This window comes from Haliotis rufescens, unplaced genomic scaffold, assembly GCF_023055435.1.
Source record: "Haliotis rufescens isolate VD_foot unplaced genomic scaffold, xgHalRufe1.0.p SCAF_4, whole genome shotgun sequence".
NCBI lineage: Eukaryota > Metazoa > Mollusca > Gastropoda > Lepetellida > Haliotidae > Haliotis > Haliotis rufescens.
This window is the reverse complement of record NW_025964112.1, coordinates 21,288,156-21,306,575: the sequence shown is the minus strand read 5'-3', so window position 1 is coordinate 21,306,575 and position 18,420 is coordinate 21,288,156. Positions and strand designations below refer to the sequence as shown.

At 41.2% G+C, this 18,420-nt stretch overlaps 1 protein-coding gene across 1 annotated transcript; it reads left to right on the top strand.

Moving 5' to 3' along the window:
* The first annotated feature begins 13,025 nt into the window (after nucleotides 1-13,025).
* On the top strand, nucleotides 13,026-17,180 carry LOC124132205. Its single transcript, XM_046495988.2, has 2 exons — nucleotides 13,026-13,591; nucleotides 13,965-17,180. The coding sequence occupies exons 1-2, from the start codon at nucleotides 13,130-13,132 to the stop codon at nucleotides 15,135-15,137; spliced, it is 1,635 nt and encodes a 544-aa protein (XP_046351944.2). The 5' UTR covers nucleotides 13,026-13,129; the 3' UTR covers nucleotides 15,138-17,180.
* The last annotated feature ends 1,240 nt before the right edge of the window (nucleotides 17,181-18,420 follow it).

Genomic DNA, 18,420 nt, shown 5'->3' with positions numbered 1-18,420 from the left:
TTGTTTTTAAGATTGAATCTCTCTGTGATAATGGTCATCAAGTATAGTAGTAAAATATTTGCTGAAATATTGCTAAAAGCGGTGTAAAACCATACAAACTCACTACTAGAAGACACACAGGTTTGTTTGAGTTGAGCGAGTAAAGTTTTGCAATGTTCAAGAGTCATTGTTAATGCCTCAGGTAAGAAATCAAATACCCCAGATAACCTTTAGCAGCCATATGCCAACCACAGGTATATGCAGGTTACCCCTTGTGGGAGTTGTGTACTTGTGTACATGCTGCCATGCTGTGTGGGGAGGTTTGTAGGACAAAGTAATCATGGCAGTACCATGCAAAAACAGACAGCATTTAGTTTACATTGACAGTAGCTTTGAATGGCAACCTCGACAGATGAAAGTGTGATCCAGATTCATAAGGTTGTCTTTGGTGTCACATTCTCTTCTGAATGAGTTATCTAGTGGTTAAAGCGTTCACCCGTCACGCCAAAGACCCGGCTTTGATTCCCCACGTTGGTACAATACACTCTTCCAAAAAAGAAACGCACAGGTAGAATTTTAGTAAATTTATTGTACCCTAATAAAGTCGATATATTTGATTTAATATCAGATACAAACATGAAATTTTGGAGCTCGATAGTCACATGTTGTCTTGTACAACAAATGCATTGAAAACTGTTCTTTGTCATGTCACGTAAGGCCAAAAGGTTGCGCTGAACTCAGTATCTTGTGTGACCGGCCCGGGCAGCAATCACAGCTCTACATCTCCTTGGCACTGACTGGATAAGTGTACGAATTCTGTCCTGCGCCATTCTGCGCCATTCTGCTTGTAACGCGTTAGCCAGTTGTGGGAGTGTCAGCGGCGTGTTCTGACATTGGCGTTCACGTGGATCGAGTTCATCCCAGAGGTGTTTGATTGAGTTGAGATCTAGAGATCTCGACGCCCAGGACAAAATGCTGATGTTGGTATTATGAAGGTAGACTACCGTGACATGAGCTATGTGCGCTGGAGCGTTATCCTGTTGAAACAGCTCCCTCTGGCGGTCAATGATTAGAAGAAGGTGAGGTTGAAGAATTTGATTCATGCAGCGATTTGCTGTCAAATTTCCCTGAACCACAACGAAGTCAGATCTCGAGGTGTAGGATATGCCCCCCCCCCCCCCCCCCCCGACACACACACACACACAGACACACACACACACATCATGACACTACCGCCACCGAAATTGTCAAATTCATGTACACAATGTGGGGCACCACGCTCATTTCGACAATGATATACACATTGTGTTCAATCCCGCTGGTGAAGAAGAAATCGTGATTCATCGCTGAAAGCACACCCGTCTCCAGTTTCTCAAATTCCAGTGCTGTAAGCTATGGCACCAACGCAAGCGTCGCTGTGATGGATCTGTTGCAGGGACGATAATTTGTCTTCTGGGTCGGATTCCAGCCTCGCGAAGATGGTTCCTGACGGTCTGGTCCGATATCCTCCTCAAACCAGGGATGCGTCCTGCAGTCTCCGTAGCTGTGACATTGCAGTGACGTAGGTGGAACAGTCGAATGTAGCGATCCTGTACAGCGGTGGTCGTTCGGTTCTCGGAAGGTCTGCAGTGGAATTGAACTATGCGTTTCCGTCACAAAGCCGGCAAATGGTGATGTGGTGGACGTTGAAGTTGCCTGCAAGAGAAGACTGCGATTCCCCTCTTTGGATACGTCATAAGGCGATGTTCCGATCGGCAGCGCCGAGTCTCGGCATTTTCGAACTAGAAAAATGTTGACAATTGAATGACAAATTATTGGCTTATGCTTGCCTTTTTATAGCCACTTCCACGAGTTACGAATGCCATAACGTGCACTTTGCTTTACTGTTTTCCTCCATGCCATTTTTGAACAAGTGTGAATACAATACTGTTTAAGGCATTGTAAATCGACAATGGCTGCGTTTTGACGCACCGGTTGTCAAATATCAGCCTTTGGGTAGTTAAGGCAAGCATAGTCGCCTTTTACGGCAAGTATGGGTTGCTGAAGACTGTTCTACCCCGGAATCTTCACGTATTACAGTTATACATCACAATCTTCGTACAGCTGGAGCCGAGTGTCGCAGCGAGAGAAAAACACACACTAATGTTACCGACTCACCCAAGCGGCAAGAGCCTGTCGGGATGGGGGTGTACTACTCAGGGGATTTTACGGGTTCTTCTCATGATGAAGCCAGTACGCTCACATTTAAGCCAAATGACAATTCATTTAAAGACATCACTTATGCAATCTATCAGCTGATCCCTTCTGTTAAACCACCAAGCAACGATGAAACTGAACCGGTGCTTATTGAGCGGACAGGTTATGAAGATCCTGTAGAAACGAAGGAAGGTTTTCATACATTGCTTTATCCGTTGTACACTGAAAATGTGGTCACAAATAATGAATGCTGAATTTAATGCTTCTACCAGCAGAAGTTTCAGTCTGCCCTTTCCCCACAAAGGGAGACAATGCTTTACGACACACAATTACCCGTTTCCCACGTCTCCTGCCATCGACGAGGAATATTTTGATCTGGTGAGACATCCGACTACAAAGATAAATGTCCAGATGAATAAATTCAAAGAATTAGACACTGTCAATAAGCCATGGTACATATCAGCATGTACATGAACTGGTTTGCGGCGGGCATCAGGCATGTCAACAGTGAGGAATTTGCAAGTCAGCCATGACACAAAAGTAGAGATGAACCTGGAACAGGTTGGGTTTATCCTCAGTGCGCCCGACAGCATTCTCAAGGTGTGCGAAGATCTTCAATCTCCACAAGAATGGATGTCCACACAATTACTACTTACACAACATAATCATCTCATTCAACAAGTTAGACACAATATCTTTGATGACCGTCTAAGGCGTAGTTTGATGTCACAGTCGAATATCAATAGTGCCACGGCTCTTTTACACGGATTATCACTTCCATCATCGGCTTTGCTCATCTAAATCTTGTAAGGCTCCACAGCTTATTCAACTCCTATCTCATTTGGGTTTCCTGGTACATCCAATCAGGTCAGAATCAATACGAACTCAAGACATATTGAGTACATAGGGCCGAGGTTTCAGCTTTTAAAAGGCATCTTAAAACCCCCAGAGGAAAGATATTTAAGAGCATGAGGGATCATCCAAAATACATTCGACCAACCCAGCAGGTCACGTCGTTGGTGGATGTCTTTCCTAGGAACATTGACATCACTCCAAGATATTACTTACAGAGTGAGGCTTCAGTTACATCCACTACAAGCTTGGATGAATACTACCAGCGATATGGAACTGGAAGATATAGCACAACCCCCTCACAGCCATCCATCAGAACTACATTGGTGTCATGCTAGGCATCCCACTTGTATTTCCCACGGTACATCCCTTATACACATACGCCTCAGGCGAAGGTTGGGGCGTGCATATGGATGCCGTCACAGTCCACTGAGTGTGGTCAGACGAAGACAAGAAGTTACATATAAATTGTCTGGGAATGAGAGCCATTATTCAAGCAATCAAGGCATGATCTACTGCACCACACATCAGTACTGATAGTCACAGACACCAAGGTGGCAGCTTACATACAACACCAAGGGGGTACAAGATCAGCACTTTTGATGAGGGATGCTCTTATTCGGTCAGTTGCAGGATAAAAGCACCGCACATACAGGGTAAAGTGAACATACTTACAGACTGCCTATCCCCGAAACACAAGATTGTACCCGAGGAATGGCCCCTCCATCCCAGGGAATTCAAATGGATCACCTGAACGTGGGATACTCCTCATCTGGATCTGTTCGCTACATGCCTAAACCATCGACTTCCCACATAAGTCAGCCCAGTTCCAGATCCATTAGCCCTTCAGGTTGACGCCCTATCAATGAGTTGGCAGGGGATGTTCGCCATCGCTTTTCCACTTTGGTCTCTCCTGGACAGAGTAATAAGAAAGGACACAGATTGCATCATAATTCTGATAGCCCCAGCATGGTCAAAGAGAGCGTGGTTCCCAAGACTTTCCACTACTCATAGGGGAACCTCTCAAACCACCAGAACGTCACGATCTCCTCCGCCAAATAAAATCAGACATATTTCACGGCAACCTCGTCAAGCTCCACCTTAAATTCACTCCCAGAAACTATAGCGGCAGAGATACACGTTTCCGGTTTCTCTAAATCAGCTTCAGAAGCGGTGGCTAGCTCATGGAGACCAGCAATCTTTTTACGTCAGATGAAGAAAGTTCCAGTGGCGAATAGAAAGAGGTTTGAAAGACGAGACTATAACAATACCTACAGTGGCTTATTTGGTACTTCACCTTAGAAATCAGACATGGCACCATTGAAGGCCATAGCCTCAGTACTGAAACATGATGGACTATCCGAAGGCTCTCACCCAGCATAAAATCATTTTGCAAAAATGGAATTTATCCTTCTTACTGTCACCCTGATGGAAGCACCGTACGAGCCAATGACAGAGACAGCTTTATATCTCTTGCAAGCCTTCATCAGTAAGGGACATCACTAAGGCTACTGTCGCAGGATGGCTTAAAAACACTATATCTGATAGTTACCGTCAAGCCCAGCTATCAACACCAAAATGGAGAAGTTGCAAGGCACATGAAATTTGTCCAAAAGCAACAAGCCTGACCACATGGAACAAGTGGTTTCAAGCTGCCAATGAACATCCCACAATACAACACAATCTAGAGGGACTATGTTCCCTGGGCCCCTTGGTGGCTGCCCAGGCTATACTCAGTAGCCTCTCCATCCCATTTTCTTTTGAAGATCCCAGATAATACCACAAATTGAGGTAATTTACCTTTTAGGTTATTATTGACTAGGTTGGGCAGATCATAGGCTAATATCTGTTATCATAGATCCTAGGTGATATGGTTATTACATCGTTAGTCGCCCTGCGTAACATGTGTAGCTACCGGAGGTGTTCCATGGGAGACTTCAGAACCGGAATTAACGTCAGTCACCAAGATATCAGAATGAATGTACGTCATTATCATACCTGGGGCAACATGTATATGTCTAAAGTCACAGCGAATGATTAACCGAAAGTGACGTCATAAATTACCCAAGTTACGTCACAAGATGATAATGAACCGAAAGTGTCGTCATAGATGTCTTCAGAACGAGAATTAACGTCATGAAAGACCTCAGAACCGGAGGGAAACATCATAAGTAAGTCATATATCACCAGGTACAAATTATGACGTCAAAGAACAGGAGGACGCCACAAAGTGTCCAAAGCTTTCAGGTTTGCCAAAGGAAAAAACAGAAAGAAAGGCATTGATTCATACCCCCGTTTTTGTATGTAATAGAGGTAGGATATTCGTAGGATTTATCAAACAATAGTTATCATTGTGTATAGGAATACTACCTCTATTACATCAGGAAATAGTCCCTCCTACCTCCCCAATATATCTTACATATAGTCGATGAAGGGTATTGGAAAGAAGTGATGTTTTCCCGCCTTGCGCATGCGAAGATGTATTGTGACTAAGAATAGGGTATACCTCAAAACCAATTGGATACTTGGCAGTGAAGAGTACGTCTGTTGAAAAACAGGAATTTATGGCTATGATGTAAAAGAGGTAGTTTTCTTAGATATACACAATGCTAACTATTGTTTGATTTTTGGATCAGGACACAACTGCCACTCATGTGATGATAATCTGTTCAAACCGTGGAGAACCAAAACACTGACTAACTCCTCTCACAGAACACCAAATTATATTCTGTGATTTTCTTTCAAATTTCAGTTTGTAAGATGATTTTGTTTCATCACATCAATTTGTATGCAGTTATCCATTCTAAGAAGAAGCACACGTACCTGTACATACAGGATACATTGAGACCTGCTTTGTGAATGATTAGCAGAGGTGTGAGTGGAACTGTCGGCAGTAACAGTATCATCAGATGGCTACCAGCTTCAAAGGGATCTCTGTTTACCAGTACACACTTAAAAGTTTACTGGATGAATAATAATATATCTTAAGTATTTATTATTGAAGAATGCTGATTCGTCATTACAGAAATAAACGTGGTTTAATTTGATCAATAGTGAAATCTGAACTCTTCAAGTACCTAATTCTGATATTTCCAGTTAGTCAAATAAACTTTTGAATTGAGAGATTTGGTAACTTTCCATTCACAAGATTTCTCAAAGTAAGGTCATTGCAATACCCAGATGGGACCTTAGAATTGGTCACCAACATCTAAACTTGATCGAAAGCGTGTAATGGTTAAAGTGTTCGCTAGTCACGCCGAAGACCCGGGCTCAATTCCCCACATGGGTACAATGTGTGAAGTCCATTTTATGGTGTTCCCCGCGGTGAAATTGTTGGAATATTGCAACAACAAAAAAAGACCAGCGTAAAACCATACTCACTCACTCTAAACTCTCTGATCAGGTGGTCAGACTCGGTGTCTGTGTTCACAGCATGTTATTGATGGGGCGTGATATTTACTGTCACTGGTTTACCTGGTCCTGAATACCATCAAACTCAGAAAGACGTATTTCCAGTATGAAGTGATACAGCTGCATATCTGGATTGAAGTGTGCTGGGTAAGTTTGTCGTTTAAATAACATTTTTTAAATCACGATACACATGCAGTTTCTCTTTCTACCGATGAACGCTGTTTATCCTTTTTGAGGCGTTTCGGAGGACCGATTTGTGCAATAATTGAAAGAATGTTCGACATTTTACACGTTTATTGCTTGCTGTAGTCACAAAACAAACCCCTCAGTCAGTTATTTATAAACTCGTCGTGGAAGATGGAACGGGATGAGAGAACGCCAGTCACGTGATACTGCAACCTTGAGTACGTTATCCCTGCTCCAACATTGTCGCATCTTCAACGAAAACATGGCGGGAATATGTGTGACCATTGTACTGTCACTTATAATACAGTTGGCTCATGGACATGAACATATTTCTCCTGTTATTGACCTTATCGCGTTGACAGAGAAGGAAATCAAACACTTGAAAGTTGAAGTTCAACATATTGAGACCAAAGTCATTAACAAAATGCGACTCTTGAATTTGATTTTGCGAACTGAACTGATAGAGAAGATCGTACCTGCCTACGTACACAGTCAAATAGAAGCATCCTGGACACAGGTTCTACGAGAGAGGTCTATTGACTCCATGGTGAACAGCCACGTGATGACCCAGATGAGACAACTGAAGCAGGAACATCAACAGATGAAGAGACAGATACACAGCCTCTCCAGACATCTGCGGACTGCCGAGAACACTGGACACAGACATCCTCCAGACAAGTCCGTTCTGAGAGACTCTACAGCTCACCAACATAATGTGTTTCAGGTAAGACGACTGTACGGACTGACAACAGTGCCAAATACTGAAAAGTAATGTTTAGGCTTAGGCGTAACAATAACATGTGAACGTTCTGCCTCAATATTATTATTATTTTTATCATTCTTTGGTTCTTGATATGGCTTTATCTGATAATATATGTATCCTCGTAATACTTTCTGTATAATCCTCTTCATTCATGTTTCATAAGTACAGTGTATATATATACGTGTGTAGAATGTTTGTTTGGTTCTTGTTTAACGCCGCACCCAGCAATATTCTGGCTATATGGCGGGGGTCTTTAAATGATCTAGTCTGGACCAGACAATCCAGTGACTGATATCATAAAATTTGATCCACTCAATTGGGATACGATAAAATGCATTAACCAAGTCAGCGAGTCTGACCTACCGATCCCAGTCGCCTCTTACGACAAGCATGGTTTGCTGAAGAGCAATTCTAATCCGGAGCTTCACGCGTCTGTGTAATATGTATATTTGCATGTGCATGTGCACTAAATGTGCATGTGCATGTGTGTGTATGCATACTTATATGTTTATGCATGCTTCTCTTTAATGTTGCCAAACGTGTGAAAACAATTGTCCTATTTTAACTCTGCTCCCTGACATTTGTAAAAAACAATTGTCTCTTCTACAGACTGACTTGAACAATACAAACATCATGATATCAAGCTTGCAACAAGATGTGACGTCACTAACGGAGCACGTGGCCATGTTGAATCGCAGCTGCCAGACACAGGCTACTGAAAGGGAAAAGTTGGAGTCAGCCGTGGACAAGATAGAAATGAAACTTGACCATCTTGAAACAGGGAAGGGGAAACTGGTGAGAGAGTTTGACAGGCTGAATGAGAGTCACGCTGTGGACAGGGAGGTTGTGAAAAACTCTTATCAGGAGTACATCAACACCCCAGAGTCACCCGAGAAAGAGACTTGTGGCGTAAGCGTTAACGACACCCAAGAACTTGTGCTGACGTCTCCTCCTGTGTCCCCATCCCCATCAGTGCGTACAACATCGCCTACATCACATAGGAGCAAAGACATGACCAGGATATTAACTTTTAAGGAGAGATATGGTACTGTTGCTCACCACATACATAAAGAGTGAAGTAAATGTGCAGTGAAAAAAGAGTTCGGAAAGTGTGGATGCTAATTGTCTGTAAATATAATGAAGAAATGTCGCACCACAGTTTGTGATCAAGGCTTACTGGCGATGAAGGAAAAAAGTTAATTTCCGGACAACGTTTAAGGTATATATGTAACTCAAAAAAAGAAACGCATGGTTGGAAAAATTATGTAAGTGATTCATGGGTATCAGTATCACTAAATGGTTTCACAATGTGCATGGTGTAGGTTTTCACACATGCACCGAAAACACCACGTTTGCCACTGAGTGCCAAAAATAAAGAAAGAAAGATACAACATTATAGTGAAAGTCCCATGAATCTCAGACAAAAATTGATGCACGTACTATGACCACATTAGTGGAAATAAGGTTCAGGAGTCTCGACTGTTTTCATTACCTACACAAGGAGCAGTAGACGTTGTAAGTCATGCCTAGACTTCCGGTGCCATTTGCCATTTGGAATCTGGTTATTCTTAGTCAACCGTGGAAATGAAACTGAACGTTTCACGGATCACCATAGGACGACTTTGGCACCGTTACCAGGAACAAACAACAACAACAATTGTCCTCGAAGACCACATGCATGTGAGCACTCCCGCCCAAGACCGCATCATCCGCTTATGTCACCTCCGTAACCACTTCAGTTAATCAGTTGTTTTATCATTTAAACAACTACAATTTAAATTTTATCGTCTTTGTACATAGGTAAGCGCAATTTGCACTTATTTCAGTGGGGTTGGAGAATGGGTAGTTAGCTGATTAATATCTAGTCATCATTAGAGTAGTATCTTTCTCGCCACATGCAAAAGAAAGCATTAAAACATGATAGTATTCGTGAGTTGGCTGAAGGAAAGATAAATAGCATTGAGGATCATATCGCAACAACACAAGCTGATTGCAAGATAGCCTTAGTTTAATTGAAAATAATAGTTTTGGATTATAATTCCAAGATATATAGTCATCTACATTCTCTGCCACCGTATTTCCAGTCGTGGTCCCTTCTGGACCCGCCAAATAATAAGACTTGTGTTTTAGGTATTTACACGTTTAATCCCCCACCATCAAGGGATGTAGCTAATATTTTGTTTGTTTGGTGTTTAACGCCGCCTTCAGCAATATTCCAGCTATATGACGATGGTCTGTAAATAATCGAGTCTGGACCAGACAAGCCAGTGATTGACAGCATGAGCATCTATCCACGCAATTGGGATATGATGCATCAATCAAGTCAGCGAGCCTGACCACCCGATCCCGTTAGTCGCCTCTTACGATAAGCATAGTCGCCTTTACAGCATGCATCGGTTGTTGAAGTTGTTCTACCCCGGATCTTCACAGGTGATGTAGCTAATAACACAGCATCTGCATATATATATACAGTAACATAAAAATATGTCAGGGGTGGATCCAGCATTGTGATCAATGTGGGTGCATGACATTACGAATACTTAGAGAGGGAATAACACAGATTGACACCTAATGTGAAAAGAGGAGTGGTTTACTATAAACGAATGTCGTTCTTGCAGGTGTCGTCATTATATATGCACAGGTGATAAACTACACAGGTGATGAAGTATCTACTCTTAATGGATGTCATTTGTGCAGGTGTCACTGTTGTAAGTGCAAGACGTAAGTGCAGATGAATGTATCTACTCTTTAAGACCTTCGTTTTAGCAAGTGTTAATGCTCTGCCTACAAGACGCTGGATATTGTCAGTTATATCCATTTTTATATAATGGAGAGGTTTTGCGACAGGATAAAGCCAACGGATACAAACGAGTACACATTAAGTATTCACGTATAAATATGCAAAAATAGAGTGTCAGGTCGGTACTACATTCACTCTTCAGCGGGTATTTACAAGAGCTGCATGTGTTGTATTTTCTCCAATTAAACACACCAAGCAGTCCCTAATGCCCCCCTTTCACTCCGACCACGAATATCCCGAATCATCCCGAATAGGAAACTTTCGAAATTCGGGATGATTCGGCCAATAATGCAAACTTACGTGGCTGATCGGGTTGAAAAATATGAATAAGGCCTGGAATGGGTTAAGAAACATGTACGAATGACGGATCATGTACGGATCATGCACGAATTGTAAGAATCACCTACGACTAAGTTACGAATATGACGAATGTTCTTACTTAATTCTTACATGATTCGTAGTTGACTCGGGACATTCGTAGCTGTTTCGGGATGGTTCTGGGAGCCACAAATCGCTAAGAATAGCCAAGAATGCGAACGAACCGATTACGAAGCTGTTACGGAACATAAGAGGTAAATTACGAATGGATTACGATACAGCCACGAAATTGCAATTCGGGGACCCTTCCACGAATGTTTTTGACAAACAAAAACTTTCTCGCCGATTCGACGAACTCCCGCGAAGTGTACGAATGTTTGGGAATGAAATAAGATTCATTTAAGAACTTCAAGAAATGATTGAGATTTATCTACGAACATGAAAAAATTCCTATTCGGCGTGATTCGGGATATTCGTGGTCGTAATGAAATGGGGGCATTAGTCCCGGGGCAAAGTGATTTAAACAATTCAAACCAAGTCAGCGAGGTTGACTACCCGAACCCGTTAATCGTCTCTTACGACAAGCAAAGTTGCCTTGTATGACAAGCATGGGTTGCTTGAGACCTATTCTACCCCGAATCTGCCCGGATTTCAGCCAAATAGGAGCGTCAAGGACACAGGACACGTGGACAAGACCTAAGTGATGTCCCAGATGAGACATTTGAAGAAGGAACATCAACAGATGAAGAGACACAGCCAGCCCAGACATGGAGGAACACGGAGTCAAGCATCACTTTCACCCCGCACAGGTGATCCGCATACAAAGTGAACTGATTCTAACTACACAAAGTGGCATACCTGGATCAAGACGTGACGGTACTAATCTGTCCAATACAGCACAAAATAGTGTACCGCCTGTGTTCTCCCCCACGTCAATGTCTACAACACCACAAAACAGGATGGAATCAGGTCATATGGAATGGCTGCAGATGTTGACAGACGACTCATCGTCCTCACTACCTACTTTCGGATTGTGGTCCGTTGGCCATGATGGGAAGAATCTCCGCAGAATGGGGGACGGTGCGGCCCTACAAGCGGTTGCACTGGACACTGTACATAATATGCTATATTACGGTGACAGGAAGAAGGTGATGGGAAGGTCTCTGGCGAATAACATCACCTCGGAGATCAAGGAGGTTGGTTACATCATCCTGAGCCTCATCTCTTACAACAGCAGCCTCGTCTTGGCCAAAGGATTTATACACCTGGACAATGATGTTCTTTTCAATCTGACAAAGATGAAATATTCTGCTAATTTCATATGCTTAGTGTCATGATTAGTGGATGTCTTGGAACAGGTAAAGGGAAGAAGAAAAGCAGAAGAAAGCCATACTAATATAAGGGTAAGGTGTAGTAAAAATAATGATATATTTTGGAGATTATGATGGATTGTGGTTGGATCATGTTGACGGAAAGAGTCTCCACAGAATGGTGCACAGTGAGTTCCTAAGATCTGTAACACTGGACACTGTAAATAATATGCTATATTTCGGTGTCAGAAGGAGGTGATGTTACACATCTGGACAAGGAAGTTCTTGAAATATCCTTGTAAAGTGACACATTTAGTGCCATAATGAGCTATTGGTACAGGTAGACAAAAGAAAGAAGACAAAAGCCAACGTTGTACAACTTCTACAACTTATATGTACACAAGTGTCGCTTGTATAAGAAATATATATAATAAAACACAAGTGAAACATAAAGTAATTCACATGTGTGAGCTGGCTAATTCATCAATGTGTTGTAATTAAAAAAGCAAACATATTATTTTCATTTTAACCTCCATTACATAGATGCCCGGCTGGTTTCAAAAACAGTTAATCTACCGCCCTTCAGTTATTTGAAATATCTCCCCAGATTTGTAAGTTTTGGATTTGTTTGTTTGTTCGACTCCTTGTCTGCCTGTCACTCACTCACTCACTCACTCTCACTCGCTCGAGAATCCTATTGTGAAATTTGAATGATGTCAGACTTTTTTCTGTATTCATTTCATGACATTATGGTAGCTTTTTACATTGGGATTGCTGTTCTCACTTGCAAGCAAAGCTGCCTTACATTTCAGCGAGTGAGTGGGTTTGGTCTTACGCCGCCTTAGCAATAGTCTAGCAATATCACGGCGGGGGACACCAGAATTGGGCTTCACATACTTTCCATACTTATCTACACACAAGGTTAACAAGCACAAGGTAGATATTGTACACACGAATGTAAGGAACCTCACTATATGTTCGCCATGTTGGCTGTTTATCGTCTCAAAATAGGGATGTTGGTGCGTGAAGAAGAAATCAGTCATATTGATTTGTGCAAAAATGAATAGAATATTCAACATTATACATGTGTACCACTCGCAGTGGGATGTTTGCTGTAGTTACAAAACAAACCCCGCAGACAGTTATTTATATAATCGGCTCTTTAGACCTGCCTCGTCGTGGTAGATGCATCGGGATGAGAGAACGCCAGTCACGTGATACTGCAACCGAGTTCGTAAGGAAGAGGGTGAAGTGTTTCCTGCCACACACCAAAGTCTTCCCTGCTCCAACATTGTCGCTCGTTCAACGACAAACATGGCGGGAATATGTGTGACCATTGTACTGTCACTTGTAATACAGTTGGCACATGGACAGGAAAATATTGCTCCTGTTATTGACCTTATCGCGTTGACAGAGAAAGAAATCAAACACTTGAAAGTTGAAGTTCAACATATTGAGACCAAAGTCATTAACAAAATGCGCATCTTGAATTTGATTTTGCGAACTGAACTAATAGAGAAGATCGTACCTGCCTACGTACACAGTCAAATAGAAGCATCCTGGACACAGGTTCTGCGAGAGAGGTCTATTGACTCCATGGTGAACAGCCACGTGATGTCCCAGATGAGACAACTGAAGCAGGAACATCAACAGATGAAGAGACAGATACACAGCCTCTCCAGACATCTGCGGACTGCCGAGAACACTGGACACAGACATCCTCCAGACAAGTCCGTTCTGAGAGACTCTACAGCTCATCAACATAATGTGTTTCAGGTAAGACGACTATACAGACTGACAACAGAGGTTCTACCTCAATGTTATTATCATTCTTTGGTGCGGCTTTATTTGATAATCCGTATGTATAATGCTCTACGTTCTCGTTTTATAAGTACGGTGTATGTTAAAACAGGACAATTGTATTCTCTCATCTGTCACAGTACAGAGATGCAAGCACTCACACACGTGTGTGTGTAATGAGTATGTGTACAAGGCATATATGAATGTATGTGTATATGTATGTATGGGTATGTATGTACACTTATATATGAGTGCTTGCATCTCTGTATTGTGCCAAACGTGTGAAAACAATTGTCCTATTTTAACTCTGCTCCCTGACATTTGTAAAAACCAATTGTCTCTTCTACAGACTGACTTGAACAATACAAACATCATGATATCAAGCTTGCAACAAGATGTGACGTCACTAACGGAGCACGTGGCCATGTTGAATCACAGCTGCCAGACACAGGCTACTGAAAGGGAAAAGTTGGAGTCAGCCGTGGACAAGATAGAAATGAAACTTGACCATCTTGAAACAGGGAAGGGGAAACTGGGGAGAGAGTTTCACCGGCTGAATGAGAGTCACGCTGTGGACACGGAGGTTGTGGAAAACTCTCATCAGGAGTACATCAACACCACAGAGTCACCCGAGAAAGAGACTTGTGGCGTCAGCGTTAACGACACCCAAGAACTTGTACTGACGTCTCCTCCTGTGTCCCCATCCCCATCAGTGCGTACAACATCGCCTACATCACATAGGAGCAAAGACATGACCAGGATATTGGTTGTACAGCGATATTCTAACAGCACAATCGCGAAACAGATAAACATACAGACCCACGCCATGACGAAATATCAGTACCTGGATCCATCAAATATCAGGGCTTTTGCATCTGATCCTGTTTCAAGGAGACTCATATTCTCCATTGACAGCTCAGACGGTATCTTCTCGTCTGCTTTAGACGCGTATAGCTTTACACTTACAACACTCAAGGCTGGGGTCAGGTCATACGGAATAGCTGTAGATGTTCACAGACGACTCATCTTTCTCACCAATGTCTTCCGTGCCAGGGCAACAATCAGCCGTATGTCAATATGGGGGAAGAAATTCAGGAATATTGTGGATGTGACTGAACTTGGATCAAACAGCCCACTGGGTATAGCTGTTGATACAAGAAGGAGAATGATATATTTCTGTAATTATGATGCATTGTGGTCGGTTAGTTACAGAGGGAAGAATGTCCACAGAATAAAGGCAGGGAAAAACATACTCGGTGTGACGGTTGATATTGTTAGTAATATTCTATATTTCGGTGAAGGAAAGAAGGTAATGAAGTTATCTCTGGCTACGAACGTCTTCGCGGAGATCAGGGAGGCCAGTGGCTTTATTTTCAACATCATCTCCCACAACAACAGCCTCTACATTGTCACATTTCTGGAAAGTGGTGTTGATATTATACACTTGAACGACGAACCTGATGTCCATTTCAACCTTGAGCAGGTGAAATACACTTATAATGTGATGTGTCTCTTACCATAATGTGTTTATAGTATTGATATGTGCACCAGACTGAGGAAACAGCGAGAAGTTATTGATAATGTGTTTATAGTATTGATATGTGCACCAGACTGAGGAAACAGCGAGAAGTTATTGATAATGTGTTTATAGTATTGATATATGCACCAGACTGAGGAAACAGCGAGAAGTTATTGATAATGTGTTTATAGTATTGATATGTGCACCAGATTGAGGGAACAGCGAGATGTTATAGATAATGTGCTTATAGTATTTATATGTGCACCAGATTGAGGGAACAGCGAGATGTTATTGATAATGTGTTTATAGTATTGATATGTGAACCAGATTGAGGGAACAGCGAGAAGTTATTGATAATGTGTTATAGTATTGATATGTGCACCAGACTGAGGAAACAGCGAGAAGTTATTGATAATGTGTTTATAGTATTGATATATGCACCAGACTGAGGAAACAGCGAGAAGTTATTGATAATGTGTTTATAGTATTGATATGGGCACCAGATTGAGGGAACAGCGAGAAGTTATTGATAATGTGCTTATAGTATTGATATGTGCACCAGACTGAGGAAACAGCGAGAAGTTATTGATAATGTGTTTATAGTATTGATATGTGCACCAGACTGAGGAAACAGCGAGAAGCTATTGATAATGTCTTTATAGTATTGATATATGCACCGGACTGAGGAAACAGCGAGAAGTTATTGATAATGTGTTTATAGTATTGATATGGGCACCAGATTGAGGGAACAGCGAGAAGTTATTGATAATGTGCTTATAGTATTGATATGTGCACCAGACTGAGGAAACAGCGAGAAGTTATTGATAATGTGTTTATAGTATTGATATGTGCACCAGACTGAGGAAACAGCGAGAAGCTATTGATAATGTCTTTATAGTATTGATATATGCACCAGACTGAGGAAACAGCGAGAAGTTATTGATAATGTCTTTATAGTATTGATATGTGCACCAGACTGAGGAAACAGCGAGAAGTTATTGATAATGTCTTTATAGTATTGATATATGCACCAGACTGAGGAAACAGCGAGAAGCTATTGATAATGTCTTTATAGTATTGATATATGCACCGGACTGAGGGAACAGCGAGAAGTTATTGATAATGTGTTATAGTATTGATATGTGAACCAGACTGAGGAAACAGCGAGAAGTTATTGATAATGTGTTTATAGTATTGATATATGCACCAGACTGAGGAAACAGCGAGAAGTTATTGATAATGTGTTTATAGTATTGATATGTGCACCAGATTGAGGGAACAGCGAGATGTTATAGATAATGTGCTTATAGTATTTATATGTGCACCAGATTGAGGGAACAGCGAGATGTTATTGATAATGTGTTTATAGTATTGATATGTGAACCAGATTGAGGGAACAGCGAGAAGTTATTGATAATGTGTTTATAGTATTGATATGTGCACCAGACTGAGGAAACAGCGAGAAGCTATTGATAATGTCTTTATAGTATTGATATATGCACCAGACTGAGGAAACAGCGAGAAGTTATTGATAATGTCTTTATAGTATTGATATGTGCACCAGACTGAGGAAACAGCGAGAAGTTATTGATAATGTCTTTATAGTATTGATATATGCACCAGATTGAGGGAACAGCGAGATGTTATGGATAATGTGTTTATAGTATTGATATGTGAACCAGATTGAGGGAACAGCGAGAAGTTATTGATAATGTGTTATAGTACTGATATGTGAACCAGACTGAGGAAACAGTGAGAAGTTATTGATAATGTGTTTATAGTATTGATATATGCACCAGACTGAGGAAACAGCGAGAAGTTATTGATAATGTGTTTATAGTATTGATATGGGCACCAGATTGAGGGAACAGCGAGATGTTATAGATAATGTGCTTATAGTATTTATATGTGCAGCAGACTGAGGAAACAGCGAGAAGTTCTTGATAATGTGTTTATAGTATTGATATGTGCACCAGACTGAGGAAACAGCGAGAAGTTATTGATAATGTGTTTATAGTACTGATATGTGCACCAGATTGAGGGAACAGCGAGAAGTTATAGATAATGTGCTTATAGTATTTATATGTGCACCGGATTGAGGGAACAGCGAGAAGTTATTGATAATGTGTTTATAGTATTGATATGGGCACCAGATTGAGGGAACAGCGAGATGTTATAGATAATGTGCTTATAGTATTGATATGGGCACCAGATTGAGGGAACAGCGAGATGTTATAGATAATGTGGTTATAGTATTTATATGTGCAGCAGACTGAGGAAACAGCGAAAAGTTATTGATAATGTGTTTATAGTATTGATATGTGCACCAGACTGAGGAAACAGCGAGAAGTTATTGATAATGTGTTTATAGTATTGATATGTGCACCAGATTGAGGGAACAGCGAGAAGTTATAGATAATGTGCTTATAGTATTTATATGTGCACCGGATTGAGGGAACAGCGAGAAGTTATTGATAATGTGTTTATAGTATTGATATGGGCACCAGATTGAGGGAACAGCGAGATGTTATAGATAATGTGCTTATAGTATTTATATGTGCACCAGACTGAGGAAACAGCGAGAAGTTATTGATAATGTGTTTATAGTATTGGTATGTGCACCAGACTGAGGAAACAGCGAGAAGTTATTGATAATGTGTTTATAGTATTGATATGTGCACCAGATTGAGGGAACAGCGAGATGTTATAGATAATGTGCTTATAGTATTTATATGTGCACCGGATTGAGGGAACAGCGAGAAGTTATTGATAATGTCTTTATAGTATTGATATATGCACCAGATTGAGGGAACAGCGAGATGTTATTGATAATGTGCTTATAGTATTTATATGTGCACCAGATTGAGGGAACAGCGAGATGTTATTGATAATGTGTTTATAGTATTGATATGTGAACCAGATTGAGGGAACAGCGAGAAGTTATTGATAATATGTTATAGCATTGATATGTGAACCAGACTGAGGAAACAGCGAGAAGTTATTGATAATGTGTTTATAGTATTGATATATGCACCAGACTGAGGAAACAGCGAGAAGTTATTGATAATGTGTTTATAGTATTGATATGTGCACCAGATTGAGGGAACAGCGAGATGTTATAGATAATGTGCTTATAGTATTTATATGTGCACCGGATTGAGGGAACAGCGAGAAGTTATTGATAATGTGTTTATAGTATTGATATATGCACCAGATTGAGGGAACAGCGAGATGTTATTGATAATGTGCTTATAGTATTTATATGTGCACCAGATTGAGGGAACAG

Bases quoted from the DNA above. Each gene is read 5' to 3' on its own strand.
- LOC124132205 (XM_046495988.2), top strand. From the start codon at position 13,130: ATGGCGGGAATATGTGTGACCATTGTACTGTCACTTGTAATACAGTTG. The intron at 13,592-13,964 runs GTAAGACGACTA...TCTCTTCTACAG, and splicing joins ATCAACATAATGTGTTTCAG to ACTGACTTGAACAATACAAA.